Here is a 13,437-nt window from a genome sequence, read left to right as displayed (position 1 = left end):
CATCACACATCTAAGAAATCTCTGATGGCAAATTTGAACCCAGCTCTTCCCAACTCCAGGTCTGGCACTCTGGCACTGTGCCACCTAGCTGTTCCTAACCCTCTCATTTTACAGAGGCCAAGACAGGAGAGAAGGTTCAACCAAGGTTACAAAGGAAGTAAATAACAGACCAAAGATTTGAACCCCTATTGAAACGCCATTCTCTTTGAAAGAGGCAAAGTCAGTGTAGCCAAAAAAGAGGATAAATAAATTCACTGAACTCCCTGAGATTGTATGGTATCTGCAGAAGGTCTCTCTTCACACATAAAGTAAGAATAATGAAGGTCTCATTGAAGGACTTCCAGCAAAGGCAGTATGAGTATGTATCAGGGAAGATGGCAATGTAATATATAAATAAAAACTAAATATAAATAAAATAATAAAAATAAATATAAATATTTAAATAAATAATTTAAAATTTAAAATAATTTAAAATTCAAAATAATTAAAATAAATTTAAAATCATAAAAAATTTAAATAAATAAATATAAATATAAAAAAAATAAGATTTCAAGCCAGAGGCCCTGGGATCCAGTCACTCTTACCTACCCCCTCTGTGACTTCAGGCAATCCCTTAAAATCTCTGGGACTCAAGCTCTTCATCTATGAAATGTAGAATTCAGGAAGATGATCCAACTCTAAATCAAAGGTCCCTTCCCACTCTGAGACTATAAAGGAAAAGATCTAAATAACTGGAGGGAAATTCAGTGTTCATGGATAGGGCAGCTTTTCAAAGTTAAAATGATAGTACTTTGGATTAATTACATAGTTAACATAATGATCAAAATAACACTTGGCTTCTTTTGAATTTGTTTATATTTTTCATTTCTGCATAACCTTCTTTCCCTAATATTTACCTTCTGCCTTCCTGTTGCCCCTCAGCCCTACCCATTCTTTAAAACATTAAAACAAAAAATAACTTCTTAAAATGAAATAGAAGTCCTTTCAGTAACTCTAAATCAACCTTTCAGTGCCATATTGGTTGGACGCCCCCTCAGCATAGAAGAGATAGTTTTGTGTGTGTTTTTTAAATGAGTTTATTTATAGATTTCTAGGAAACTACCAAGAAAATAATACAGAAAATCAAATGGGTAATCATCTCAGGGCACAATTTTGGAGGAGGGAAGGGGACAAGTATTTAATAAATGTTTATTATGTGCTAGGCACTGTGTTAAGTACACTACAAATACTATCTCATTAGATTCTCACAACAACCTTGGGAGACAGGTGCTTTTTTTAATAGTTGAGGAAAATGAGGCAGACAGAGGTGAAGTGACTTATCCAGGGGCACAGAGCTGGCAGGTATCTAAGGCTGAATTTGAATTTAGGTATTCCTGACTCCAGAGTCCTCTACTGTGCCAGTAGCAGATGGTGAACTCACCTTGTAGGCTTGAAAATATTGTAAAGAGGTGCTCATTAGAACTTTCCGGCCCTGGACAAAAGAAAAATAGCAAAGCAGATTTCTGGGGAAGGGCTGCAAGTTCCCAGAAATGTTCAGGACAGGAATTTGGCTGGCAGTGTTGGATGAACTGCAATGAGAGGATAAGGAACCACCCTTTTCCTCTCACCTCTGTCCAAAACCAAGGCTCTGCTGGGAGTGTCCTTGAGTACCCAGCTTGGAGTCCCTGAAGGCCTTGAATACTGGCTGGGTGGAGAGTAGGGAGTCTATGGGAAATGTTTGCAGGCCTTCCCCCGATTCAGGTTCCAAGGTTCCAAGGCTGAGAAATTATCTGATAGGTTTGTAATTTGCCCAACAGACCCTTTTTACATCAACCAATAAATGGAACCTCGTTCCTTTTCCCTGGGACCCTCAATCTAGTCCTAAAATAGGTACATGACATTGGTTTGGGTGCCATGTGGGTTGGATGGGGAGGTGACCAAATTGTCCTTGTCAAGAGCTTTGACTCATGGTTGGAAGTTAGCCTCATAGAAGTCCTACGTTGATTAGGTCTGAGTAATTCATTGGAATTTAGTCATTAAATTCCTGGTGACCATACTCTTAAATATTCAATTCTACCATAATTTTTACCCCTTACAGAATTGATCATAATTCATCAACAGACCTTCCCCAAGGTCCCAACCATATGTCAAACCCATATCTCTAAAGATAAAAAAAAATCAGTCCTTGCCCTTGAGGAGCTTACATTCTAATGGGGAAGATAATATGTATATGGATAAATACATATGGGATATCTACAGGGGAGGTAGAAGGTTACCTTAAAGGAGAAAGTTTTTGAAACTGGACAGGCAAGAGAGAAACTAGGAAAAGTCACTTTCAGAAGGAGCCAAGGAAACATGGCAACTAGGTGGCTCCATGGATAGAGCATGGACAGCCCTGGAGTCAGGAGAGATCAAATCATGATCCTATAGAGGACATTGGGGACATGGAAACCTTGGGGAAATTGCCCAGCCAGGCTTTCCCAAGAGAGACGATGAGAAGCAGGTCAACTTTCCCTTCTGTATTATCCAAAGCAATGGAAGAGAGGAAAAAGGCTGCTCCTGGAGCCCAGGGGTGAGGTCCCACAGACCTCAATATAAGACATGATGAGGAAACTAGGTAGCTAAGGGTTCCACAAACTTGTTGAGGAGAACTTGTATGAATAAAGAACAATTGTTCTTCCCAGAGAAGTGACCTTGAGTGGACACATTCTTATTCTAGGGAGGCTGGTAGTTCTCAGAATAGTTAATTGATTATAGAAAATTAGTGCAGAATGTCACAGAAATGTCAGAGATGGGAAGACCCTTAGAATACAGAATATTGGCACTAGGAAAAGACCTTGGAGGAAAGAATTTCAGAACTAGAAGGGCCTTTATAGGATATCCAGAGCACCATGCACTCTCAATAATATGCTACAGAGACCCCAGTCTATTTTTGAACACGAAATCCTCAAAACCAGTATGTAGGCTCTGTTTTTTAGTTTTACTTTTTGTTGTTGTTTTAAAAGTAAACATGTTAGGGTTAGAGCCCCATCCAGAGCTCTCTTCCCACCAGGGATGATGGAGGACCTCTTTCTAGCATTCTGGATTCTCGCCTTGACAGAAGAACAACCAAGACAAACAGAATTGTTTCTTGTAGGTTTCCAGGTTTCGTCGCAGGCAGAGGGCAAGTTCTTTGTCACACTGGCAAATCTCCTTCTCGCAATGACTCTTCCCATCTGACAAAGAGCCAAAGACAGGGGCAACTTGAGATAGGCTGTACCTCTATTCTCTAATTCTCCACCTCTCCATCAGCCTAACCACCCATCAGCAACCCAGCACCAAAGTGACTGATGCTTTCTGTTTCTGGCCTTGGGATCGGCTGTCCTACTGAATGCTGCTCCTATTGGTTGGACATTCACTTGGGACTAGAGAAAGTACCTCAGAGGAATCTAAGAGTTAGAGACCTCCAGGAATAAGATGTCCCCTTTGAAGGGGGTGAATTCCTCATTTTTTTTGAAATTCAAGCAGAGTCACATATCTGGGATTTCTGTGGTCCCCAAATACCCTATTTTCATATTTTTGAGAATATCACCTATTAGAAATGTGGTAGCAGAAACTCATGCTTTGTCCAGAGGGTTGTATGACCCCAGGCAAAACACTAAAATTTACTTGGTTTCCTCATTTGTAAAATGAGGTCAGATTTGACCACTTCTGTGGTCCTTGTAAGCTCTGAATCTATGTAATTAGGAATGTAGGTGGTATAAAAAAAGAAGGGAGGCTTCTTTCTTTTTATAATGAAGTGGGTTGGTTGGTTTGTCTCACTGGTTAGGATGTAATACCAGTGGAAAGGCTGAGAGTACTAAGTGATCAGGGAAATAGAGGTTTAGGTAAATCCTGTTGATGGAGGGAAGATGGCAGGATCTTTATGCAGAGATACATGCCATAATGTGTCCATTTGTGTAACTATAGATGCACTGGTGTATCTTTTGCCATCCTCTACAAACAAAGAACCATCAGTAAACATTCCCATATCAGGATTTAACAAGGGTATATCTGTCAAGTCCTCTCTGGATTTCTACACTAACTCAATGGTTTGCAAGCAATTGTGTAGTGGTTCTCCTGACAAGGGTAATTCTGGGATCAAGGTAGCTGGATTTAGTGGCAAACAGTGTTGCAAGATCAGGTTCTCATTGCTTAGCAAGATGATTTTGTATTTAGACAGTCTGGCAGATGTGAAAGCCTAAAGATTGTTCTTCTTCAGTATACTTCCTATTTGATGAGCTGAATATATGTTTAATTTGAACCCCAGGACTAAATCACTTGCTTTCTTACAATGGTCATAGTGGGTATCATATTGAGCCTGGAATCAGGAAGCCCTGGTTCAAATTATCTTTCTCAGATTTGTTTTTTTTAAACCCTTATCTTCTATCTTAGAATCAATCCTGTATATTGGTTGCAAGGCATAAGAATGGTAAAGACTAAGCCATAGTGGGGTTTAGTGACTTACCCTGGATCACATAGCTAGGAAGATTCTGAGGCCACATTTGAACTCAGGACCTCTCACCTTTAGAACTGACTTTTAATCCATTAAGCCATCCAGCTGCCCCCAACCTCTCATTCTTATTAGCTGGGTTATCATGAGCAAGTCACTGATCTCCAAATCATCATTTCCCCCTCTAATATTGTTACCAATAGTAACAATCATTTTCCAGGTTCCCATGAGATGGTCTGCAAAATACCTTACATTTCTTGAAGTGCTATATACACCTGACCCATCATTATTACTGGGATCTTGGAGGTGTCTTGGGTAGGGTGAGGAGGAATTAGGACCCTGTGGAGAATGACAGGGACCCTTTAACCATGAGAAAACTGCCTAGCCTAGCTGTCCCAAGGCAGGCAGTGAAAAACATGTTTGCTTGCCCCCCTCCCCATCATCCTCAGCTAGGAAGAAGAAGGGAAAGAGAGGCTGCACCTAGAACCCAGGAAATATGTTTTATAAATTAAACAATGAGGTTTTGAACTTTTAAGGGTTCTTAGAGGCTATCTAGTTCAACCTTCTCATTTTATACCTGGGGAAACTGAGGTCCACAGAGAGGAAGTCATTTACCCAGCTAGGATTTAAACTCTTTTCCAGACTTGTTTCTTCTGCCAAACAAGAGGGGTGGACAATTTGATCCTCTATGTTCCCCTCTGACTCTAAATCCTGTTAGTCTGTGATTGCAGCTTGTCAGGGTCCAGGTTAAGGGTAAATCCCTCTGAACTAGGGAGGCTTTGGCTCAGAAACTCACAGCACTCGATGTCCCCGCTGACATATTTGTACTTGTACACGTCCAAATGGGCATAGCATTTCTGTTCGGCTAGATGCTCATAGCAGCAGTCATGTGCCTTGCAGCACCTGGGTTGGGGGGAGAGGATGGGAGACCAGACATGAAACATAGCAAGGCTCAGCCTGTTGGCTTTCTCTGATTTCCTTTCTTTCCTGTTCTTGCTACTGCTCACTGCACTTTGGGAGAAAGTAGGGCCACCTCAGTGTCTGATCCCCTCTCTCTGGTAGCAACAGTGAAGTGAGGCTCCCTATGGGGGAAAACTAATGCCATACCCTATTCTAGCATAGAATAATGCAACCACAGAATATCAACACTTTAAGAGATCTTGCAAGATAGAACATCAGAGCTGGGAGGGTCCTTAGAACACTGAGGATGTAAGAGCAGTATGAAAGAGGAAGTAAAGAGGTGGTTTTGCTTTTGTTTTATTTACACCTCACAATGTGAAGTTAGAAAAGTAGGACACAATTTCTCAATCCACTTCAATGTTAGGCTTTGGTCATTAGATGAAGAAAATTCACACAACCCAGGAACTATCCAATATTTAATTTCAGTAGGCACTTAACAATTGGGCAGCTGGCTCGTGCAGTGGATAGAATCCTGGATCAGGAATCAGAAAGACTCATCTTCCTGAGTTTAAATCTGGCCTCAGACAACTTAGCTGTCTAACCTTGAGCAAATCACTTAACCTCCTTTGCCTCAGTTCCTCCATCTGTAAAACGAGTCAGAGAAGGAAAGAGCAAAACACTCCAGTATCTTTGTCAAGAAAACCCCAGACAGGGTCATGAAGAGTCAGACATGACTGAACAACACCTAATGTCTGTTGATGTATCTCTCAGAAATGGTGATGGGAACTGGGGAAGCTGGCAAAGTTGGAGATAGAGCTGGCCTTGGAGTCAGAAAAGCCTACATTCCAGCTCCAGTTTCTGACACATACTGGCTATTTGACACTGGACAAAACATTTATCCTCCCATGGCCTCCTTCAGCTCTCTAAGACTAAATGATTGATTTCTTTTGACAGGAGGAGGGAGCGAGATTTTCCTACCTAGAGTCCACAATACCAATGAAATTTCCCATCAAGGCCAATAGAAAGAATATTTGCTTTATCTAATTGATGGTATCTTTTTGAGAAAGAAGAACTCTAATAATCATAACGCAATCTAGTAAAGAGTTATTATCATCATCTCCAAAGGCTATGGTCACGAATCAGTTAAAAAGTATTTCCTAAGCCCCTACTATGTGCCAGGCACTATATGCTAAGCACTTGGGGATGCACAGGAAGGCAATGGACAGTCCCTGCTCTCAAGGAGCTCTTAGTTTAACAGAAGCTACATTTATACAAATAACTGTGTGCGTATAAGATATAGACAGGATAAATTGGAGATAATCCAAGAGGGAAGGCACTAAAGTTAAGGAAAGAACTTGAAGATATGTGAGTAGTTATTCACCATTGTATCCATCCTTTGGGGCAAGGCATTGCCTTAAGAAGACCTGTTAATGTGCCAGGAAAGGACAAGATGTCAGCCTATCTATCCTGTTATATCCTATTGGCCTTTTGTCCCATGATATAATTTCAGGCAGAAGAGCACAAGTGGGGGCTCTCTCCTCTTTGGGTCTGGGCCACAGACCTTATCTGGATTATCAGGATTAGCCTGGTTAAATGTGGAGAGGCTCATTACCAGTAGAGAGAGACCAGAAGGTGATGAATTCCCATTAGACTGTGAGCTCCTTGAAGGCAGATGCTGTCTTTTGTTGTCTTTGAATCCCTAGCTGCTTAGTATAGTGCCTAGCCTATAATAGTGTTTGATGAATGCTTGTTGACTGACTGACTCAATTCTTCTGTCACAAAACCCCTGAATTAAAAGTCAAATTAAACTGGTCAAGGACTGCAAGAGCCATGGAACCTAAAGAAATTCTGCTACCATGACTCCAAGATGAGATGGGTGAGATGAGAGAGGAAAGGCCTGCAAAGGGGATAGTTACCAGTCAGTTGCATCTATGGGTTGACCTCTGCCCCCTGGTCCACAGTGGCATCCATAGTTCAGATAGCTGAAGATGGGATTTTTTCCTGTTGCCTGTCTAATCATTTTTTTCAGTTGCAGCAGGCTCCCCTGGCTTGGGGCCATACCTCCTACAAGAGAAGTATTATGCAATCAATCATATATAACTTGGGGAAGAGAAGGATGGGAGAGGGATGTGGCATAATTTTATACATTTAAAGGGTCATCACAAGAAGGAAGGACCAGATTTATTCTATTTGGCCCCAGATGGCAAAACCAGGAGCAGTGAAACTTATAAAGAGAAAATGTAGGCTGATGTCAGGAGAAACTTCCTAATTGTTCAAGCTAAACTAGAATGAGCTGCCTTGGAAAGTAAGGTTTTCCCTCATTAGAGATCTTCAAGCAGAAGAAGGATAACCACTTGTTTTATTTATTTATTCATTTATTCATTTTAAATTTTATTTAATTAATTAATTTCGAATATTTTTCTATGGTTACAAGATTCATGTTCCTTTCCTCCCCTCCCTTCCCCCATGTGAAGATTGGATTTAGCTATCTCCTCATTGTAACAATGAAGGTACTTAGCTCTTCCTTTACTGGGAAGATTGAATTGTAATCCACAATCTATTTTTAGATTTTAATCCCCAAAAGGTGATAACTCAGTATTTTAAGTAGATCTGCTCATTTTAACTACAAAAAAGTGTTAAGTAACTACAAAAGGTGAACTAACCAAAAAAGGTGTTAAGTAACCCAAAAGGTATAATCTAACCAAAGAAGGTGTGAACTAAAGAGTGGGAAGTGCTGGAGAAAAGCGTCTGCTGTGATTGGTAGATGTGAAATTTAGGGGAAGTGACACAAGAGAAAAAGATCTTTAAAAAAGAGAATCAGAGGCTAGAAGAAGGGATATTTGATTCGATATTCGATTTGAGGAAATCGAAGAGCTCTCTGACTTGGAGGAGAGACTGTGGAACTGGACCCCTGGAGGAACTCATGAAGGAGACATCAGACTTCTTTCCATTTAGATGGTCATCATTGGTGAATGAAAGGCTGACTTAGTGACCTTGCCTTTCTCGGAGGCATAAACCTCTTGTTTTGTCTTGAGACTCTTTTCCCTGATTAGGACCTGGCTCAGAGGAAGCCAGAGTTCCCCCGCTCTCTCCCCTTTTTCTCTCTTCTTTAATATCTTCCCTCTATTGTAAATAAACTACCATAAATTCCATTTTACTTCAGTTATTCATTTTGGGATTTAGAAATTAAATCCCTGGTGACCACCTATATAAATATTCAGAGTAACCACAATTAAAATTAATACCTACCTCCCATAGCCAATGCACAATTCCACTGGGTTTTTTGTGTCATTGATCCAGACCCATTTCCATATTATTGAAATTTGCACTAGGTTGATGGTTTAGAGTCTACATCCCCAATCACATCCCCATCAAACCATGTGATCGAGCAGTTGTTTTTCTTCTGGGTTTCTGCTCCCACAGTTCTTCCTCAGGATGTGCATAGTGTTCTTTCTCATAAGTCCCTCAGAATTGGCCTGGATCATTGCATTGCTGCTAGTAGAGAAGTCCATTACATTTAATTGTACCATAGTGAGGACAACCACTTGTTGGAAATGGTAAAGATAACTAAAACTGTATTGTGAGGCAGGTAGGGACCTAAAAGTGGTACTTTGGAGTCTCTTCTATCAATAAAACCACAGGTCAATTCGTTGCCCCTTTCCCCGGCCCTATCCTAAAATGAAACATGGATGCTGGGTAGCTTTGACCTAACAAAGATTGATTCAACTCAGCAAAACCTTTACTAAGTACCTATATGCAATGTGCTATCTATAATAAACACATTTAAAGCAGGGGCACATACACAGAATAAAGGTAAAGGGCTTGAACAGAATCTACTATGCTTTGGCCAAAATAAAAAAACAAGGGAAGCAATCCACATTAAAAATTATGATCTCAGATCGATTGTAACAATACTGTTGAACCATAAGAAATGGCAAACAAGATGATCACCAAAAAACCAAACAAACCTGGAAAGACTTTTATGAAGTGATGCAAAGGGAAATCAGTGGAACCAGGAGAAGGTTGTACACAGTAACAACAATAAAATATGAAGATCAGCTGTGAACGACTTTACTATTATCAGCAAGGCAAGGACTCAGGACAACTCCAGGGGACTCATGATAAAAAAGGCTCTACACCACTACAGAAGGAACTAAAGTCTGAATGCAGACTGAAGCATGCCATTCTTCATTTTATTTCAGCCGTGAATTTTTCTCTAGCGTAAGCAATATGCATCTTCTTTCACATGATGAACATGGGAAAATGTATCATAGAATAACACGTACAATTTATATCATATTACTCATTATCTTGGGGAAAGGAGAAGGATGGGAGAGAGGGAGAGGACATGGATCAACAAATATGAGAAAACAATTATTGAAAATTGTACTGGATGTTACAAAAATGTTATGGGGGGACCTTAAAACCAAAAAACACTGGGCTGAATTCTACAAGAGCTACCAAGTTTAGCTAAGGTCTGCTCTGCACTCATGGAACTCGCAGTCTAATAGAGGGATATGAAATCTATAACAAGATGATTACATATCCTATGATAACTGGTGTAAAGATGTGCTTTCTCCCAAGTGCCACTATGGCTCTAGTGATGAGGGAATGCCTCTTCTTACATAAAGATAGCATTTGAATTGGGCTTTAAAGATTGATTAAGAAATGGAAATAAGGGGGCAGCTGGGCAGCTCAGTGGATTGAGAGCCAGGCCTAGAGACAGGAGGTCCTGGGTTCATATCTGGCCTCAGACACTTCCCAGCTGTGTGACCCTGGGCAAGTCACTTGACCCCCATTGCCTAGCCTTTACCACTCTTTAGCCTTGGAACCAATACTTAGTATTGATTCTAAGATGGAAGGTTAAAAAAAAAAAGAAATGGAAATAAGGTCTAAAGGGAAAAAAGGAATAATTGCTTAGCTGAGAAGGTCATGGAAGCATATAATAGCCTTCACTTAGCTTTAGGCAAAATCACTGTCCAAGATTCAGCAGCATGAAAGTCATATTCTTGGGCTGCTCAATCTCCCAAGCCACCTCATAGAGGCCACTGGTGTTTGGAATAATGAAAGTTGTTCAAAGACAAAAGGAGGAAGAGACATTGTAGTTAGTGGCTCTGTAACTTTGGAGGTATAAGTCACCCCAGCTCTAATAACTGCCCTGACTACTTGTGTTCCCTTCACAAGCGAGCCCTAGTTACACATATTCCCTACATTTGTCCCTTCCCTTACTGATGGACAGCTAGGTGATTCAGTGGATAGAATGCTAGACCTGGATCAGGAAGACTCATCTTTATGAGTTCAAATCTGATCTCGTTATGTGACCCTGGGCAAGTCATTTTACCTCATTTGTCTCAGTTTCCTCATCTGTAAAATTATCTAGAGAAGGAAATGACCAACCACTTCAGGATCTTTGCCAAGAATACTCCAAATGGGGTCACGAAATGTCTGACATGACTGAAAATGACTGAACAACGAAATTACCAATGGTGTGGCCATCTCCTATAGAAGGCACTCCCATTTGAATGGTTGAATTGTTCTCGAAATGCACTTTGCTATAGCCATATATGACTCTGAGCAAGTTGCTTAACTCTAATTGCCTAGCTCTTGCTACTCTTCTGCCTTGGAACTGATGCGATTCTAAGACAGAAGGGAAAGGTTTAAAAAATAGAGATGTTGCAAAGGTATCATCCAATGGGTAATGGTGGCTCTGTTCTGCATTATGGAGGTAGCAGGAGGTGGTCATTCTGCCTGGTTCTTTCCTCTTCAGATAAGACCAGTTTGGATGGGAGTTGGACAAAGGACTAGAACAGCCATCCAGTCTTGAGGCCTGATCCCTTTTGCTTAGACATCACTCACCTGAGGTGATGAGTATGATGCATAGCAGTATCAGCTGCATGGTCCAAGGCAGTCTTGGTATGGTCAGTCTGGACTGCCTCCAAGCTGGATGATTTCTGGGCTGGACACTTGGAACAGTGACCTTGTCCTGAAGAAAGCTGGAAAATTTCAAGGAAGAAAGCCAGGCTGTAAGGGTTTGATCCATATCAGGAGTCACAGGCTTTCCTACTAGTTGTATAATCCTGAATAAGTCGCTTAATCATCACCTGTTCAGTTTCTTCAACTTCCATCTTCAATTTCCATTTAAGGAGAGATTTTAGCTCTGAATTTCTTATTTTTCACCTGCCTGCTCTGCTCTGGGCCATCTCTGACTTCTCCATCTGTGGCTCCCCTCCTTTCACCCCCCGGAGCCCTGCAGTTTTCAGTTTCCTATTGTGTATTAGATTGTAAGCTCCTTGAGCACAGGGACTTTTTGTTTGTTTGCTTGTTTTAAGTATTGGCATCTACGGTGCTTAGCACAATACCAGGCACATAGGAGCTATTTCATAATGGTTGTTGACAATTGACTCTCTGTAAAGTGGGAATCATGGTAGCATCAACCTCCCAGGATTATTGTGAGGACCAAATGAGATAACACCCATAAAGCATTTTGTAAACATTAAATGGCATTTAATTGTTGTTGTTATTGATACTATTATTTTTCCCGTGACCCAGAGAAGCTTCTTCAAGGTTTTGTATATGCTAGGGATGGGGATACAGGAGTAACCTTACTGAATTTGCTAGGACAACTATAACTTCAAGAAAAGAAAAATTATTTTTCACAAACTGTCAAGAAAACAACAACGACAACAAAAGAACACTGCCATACTATGTGCCCCGATTTATGGATCCAAAAATATGTTCAATGTAATAATGACAATAGCAAATATTTTTATTTGTGCTATAAAGCTTGTAAAGCACTTTTCATAGATCATCTCTGGATCTATGTAGCATCTTTATGAGGTTTTTGTTGTTCAGTCATTATTGAGTTGCTTCCAGCTCTTCGTGATCCCATTGGAGGTTTTCTTAGCAAAGATACTGGAGTAGTTTTCTATTTCCTTCTCCAAATCATCATAGAGATGAGGAAACTGAGACCAATAAGGTTAAATGACTTGCCCAGGGTCACATAGTTAATAAGTGTCTGAGGCCAGATTTGAGTTCATGAAGATGAGTCTTCCTGACTCTAGATCTAGTACTCTATTCACTATGGCACCACCTATCCACCTTATGAGGTAGGTGTTGTTTCTAAGGCCCCCACTTTACAGATGAGGATGCTGAAGCTGAGAAGAAGTGATTTGGCTCTGAGTCACGTGATCTGACTAATTCAAACCCATATTTTCCCTGTTTCAAATTGAAGGCATTAAAGCTTGGGGGACCATTTGGTGAAGTGGAAATAGTATTGAATTTTTACATCAGAGGACCTAGATGTCAATTCCTGTTCTGCTATTTACATGTGTGACCTTGAGTAAGTCCCTTCCCCTCCCTGAACCTCAGTTTCCTTGTCTGTTGAAGAAGCAGGGAAAAGTAGAGTCAAAGGTCCTGGGTTCAAATCCATCTTCTGTATTTTTAGGTAAGTCACTTAGCTCTGAGCTTCAGTTTCCTTATCTGTAAAGTGAGGGGATTGGGTGAGAGGACCTCTATTGTTCTTTCAGGCTCTAATCCTATGAAGGAGTTGGCTGCGACAAATCTCTGAGTATCCCTCAATTTTAAATCCTGTTATCCTATGACTCGATGGATGGAAAGGCTGAAGGGGTGGCATGGCCTGCTGGAGAGCTTCTAGGAAGGGACTGGAGCCTGAAAAATTGGAGAAATAACTGTGAGGAGACTCTGGTGGCTCTCTTGACAGAAGGGAGAATTGGGAGAGGGACTCCGTGCTAAAGGACTGGGGGATGAGAAATAAAAGGAAAAGGAATTGATGGGCTGGAGCCATGGAGGGAGGGAAGACAGTTCCAAAAGATCCAGGAGTTTGGAGAGGAGAGAGATAAAGAATTGCTATTTCGAAGCCCAAATGTATGGTTCTGACCATATTGTCCCCCAGCCTTCCACCAGCCTTTGACATGAACTATAAACTCCTCAGTATGCTGGTTGTGGTCCTTTATAATCAAATATTGTCTACCTTTCTAGCCTTCTTTTATACCTACTCCATCATGTTTTCTAAATTCATACCTGGAGCTGAAAGTACCTTAGAACATGGACCACAGGGAGTCTTAGAA

The 13,437-nt window shown here is 40.9% G+C and overlaps 1 protein-coding gene across 1 annotated transcript; it reads right to left on the bottom strand.

Moving 5' to 3' along the window:
* Nucleotides 1-1,051: 1,051 nt before the first annotated feature.
* Nucleotides 1,052-11,355, bottom strand: LOC100027418 (group IID secretory phospholipase A2). The gene is made up of 4 exons (XM_007491266.3): nt 11,207-11,355; nt 7,267-7,414; nt 5,247-5,353; nt 1,052-3,194 (listed from the first exon to the last, which is right to left on the bottom strand). Exons 1-4 carry the CDS (start codon nt 11,244-11,246, stop codon nt 3,052-3,054), a joined length of 438 nt encoding a protein of 145 aa, XP_007491328.1. The 5' UTR covers nt 11,247-11,355; the 3' UTR covers nt 1,052-3,051.
* Between the last annotated feature and the right edge of the window lie 2,082 nt (nt 11,356-13,437).

This window comes from Monodelphis domestica, chromosome 4 (genome assembly GCF_027887165.1).
Source record: "Monodelphis domestica isolate mMonDom1 chromosome 4, mMonDom1.pri, whole genome shotgun sequence".
Taxonomy (NCBI): domain Eukaryota; kingdom Metazoa; phylum Chordata; class Mammalia; order Didelphimorphia; family Didelphidae; genus Monodelphis; species Monodelphis domestica.
The sequence above is the reverse complement of the archived record's forward strand: the minus strand, read 5'-3'. Positions and strand labels throughout refer to the sequence as shown.

Bases quoted from the DNA above. Each gene is read 5' to 3' on its own strand.
- LOC100027418 (XM_007491266.3), bottom strand. From the start codon at position 11,246: ATGCAGCTGATACTGCTATGCATCATACTCATCACCTCAG. The intron at 7,415-11,206 runs GTGAGTGATGTC...CTTCTCTTGTAG, and splicing joins CATCATACTCATCACCTCAG to GAGGTATGGCCCCAAGCCAG. The intron at 5,354-7,266 runs GTAACTATCCCC...CCCCCAACCCAG, and splicing joins CCCATAGATGCAACTGACTG to GTGCTGCAAGGCACATGACT.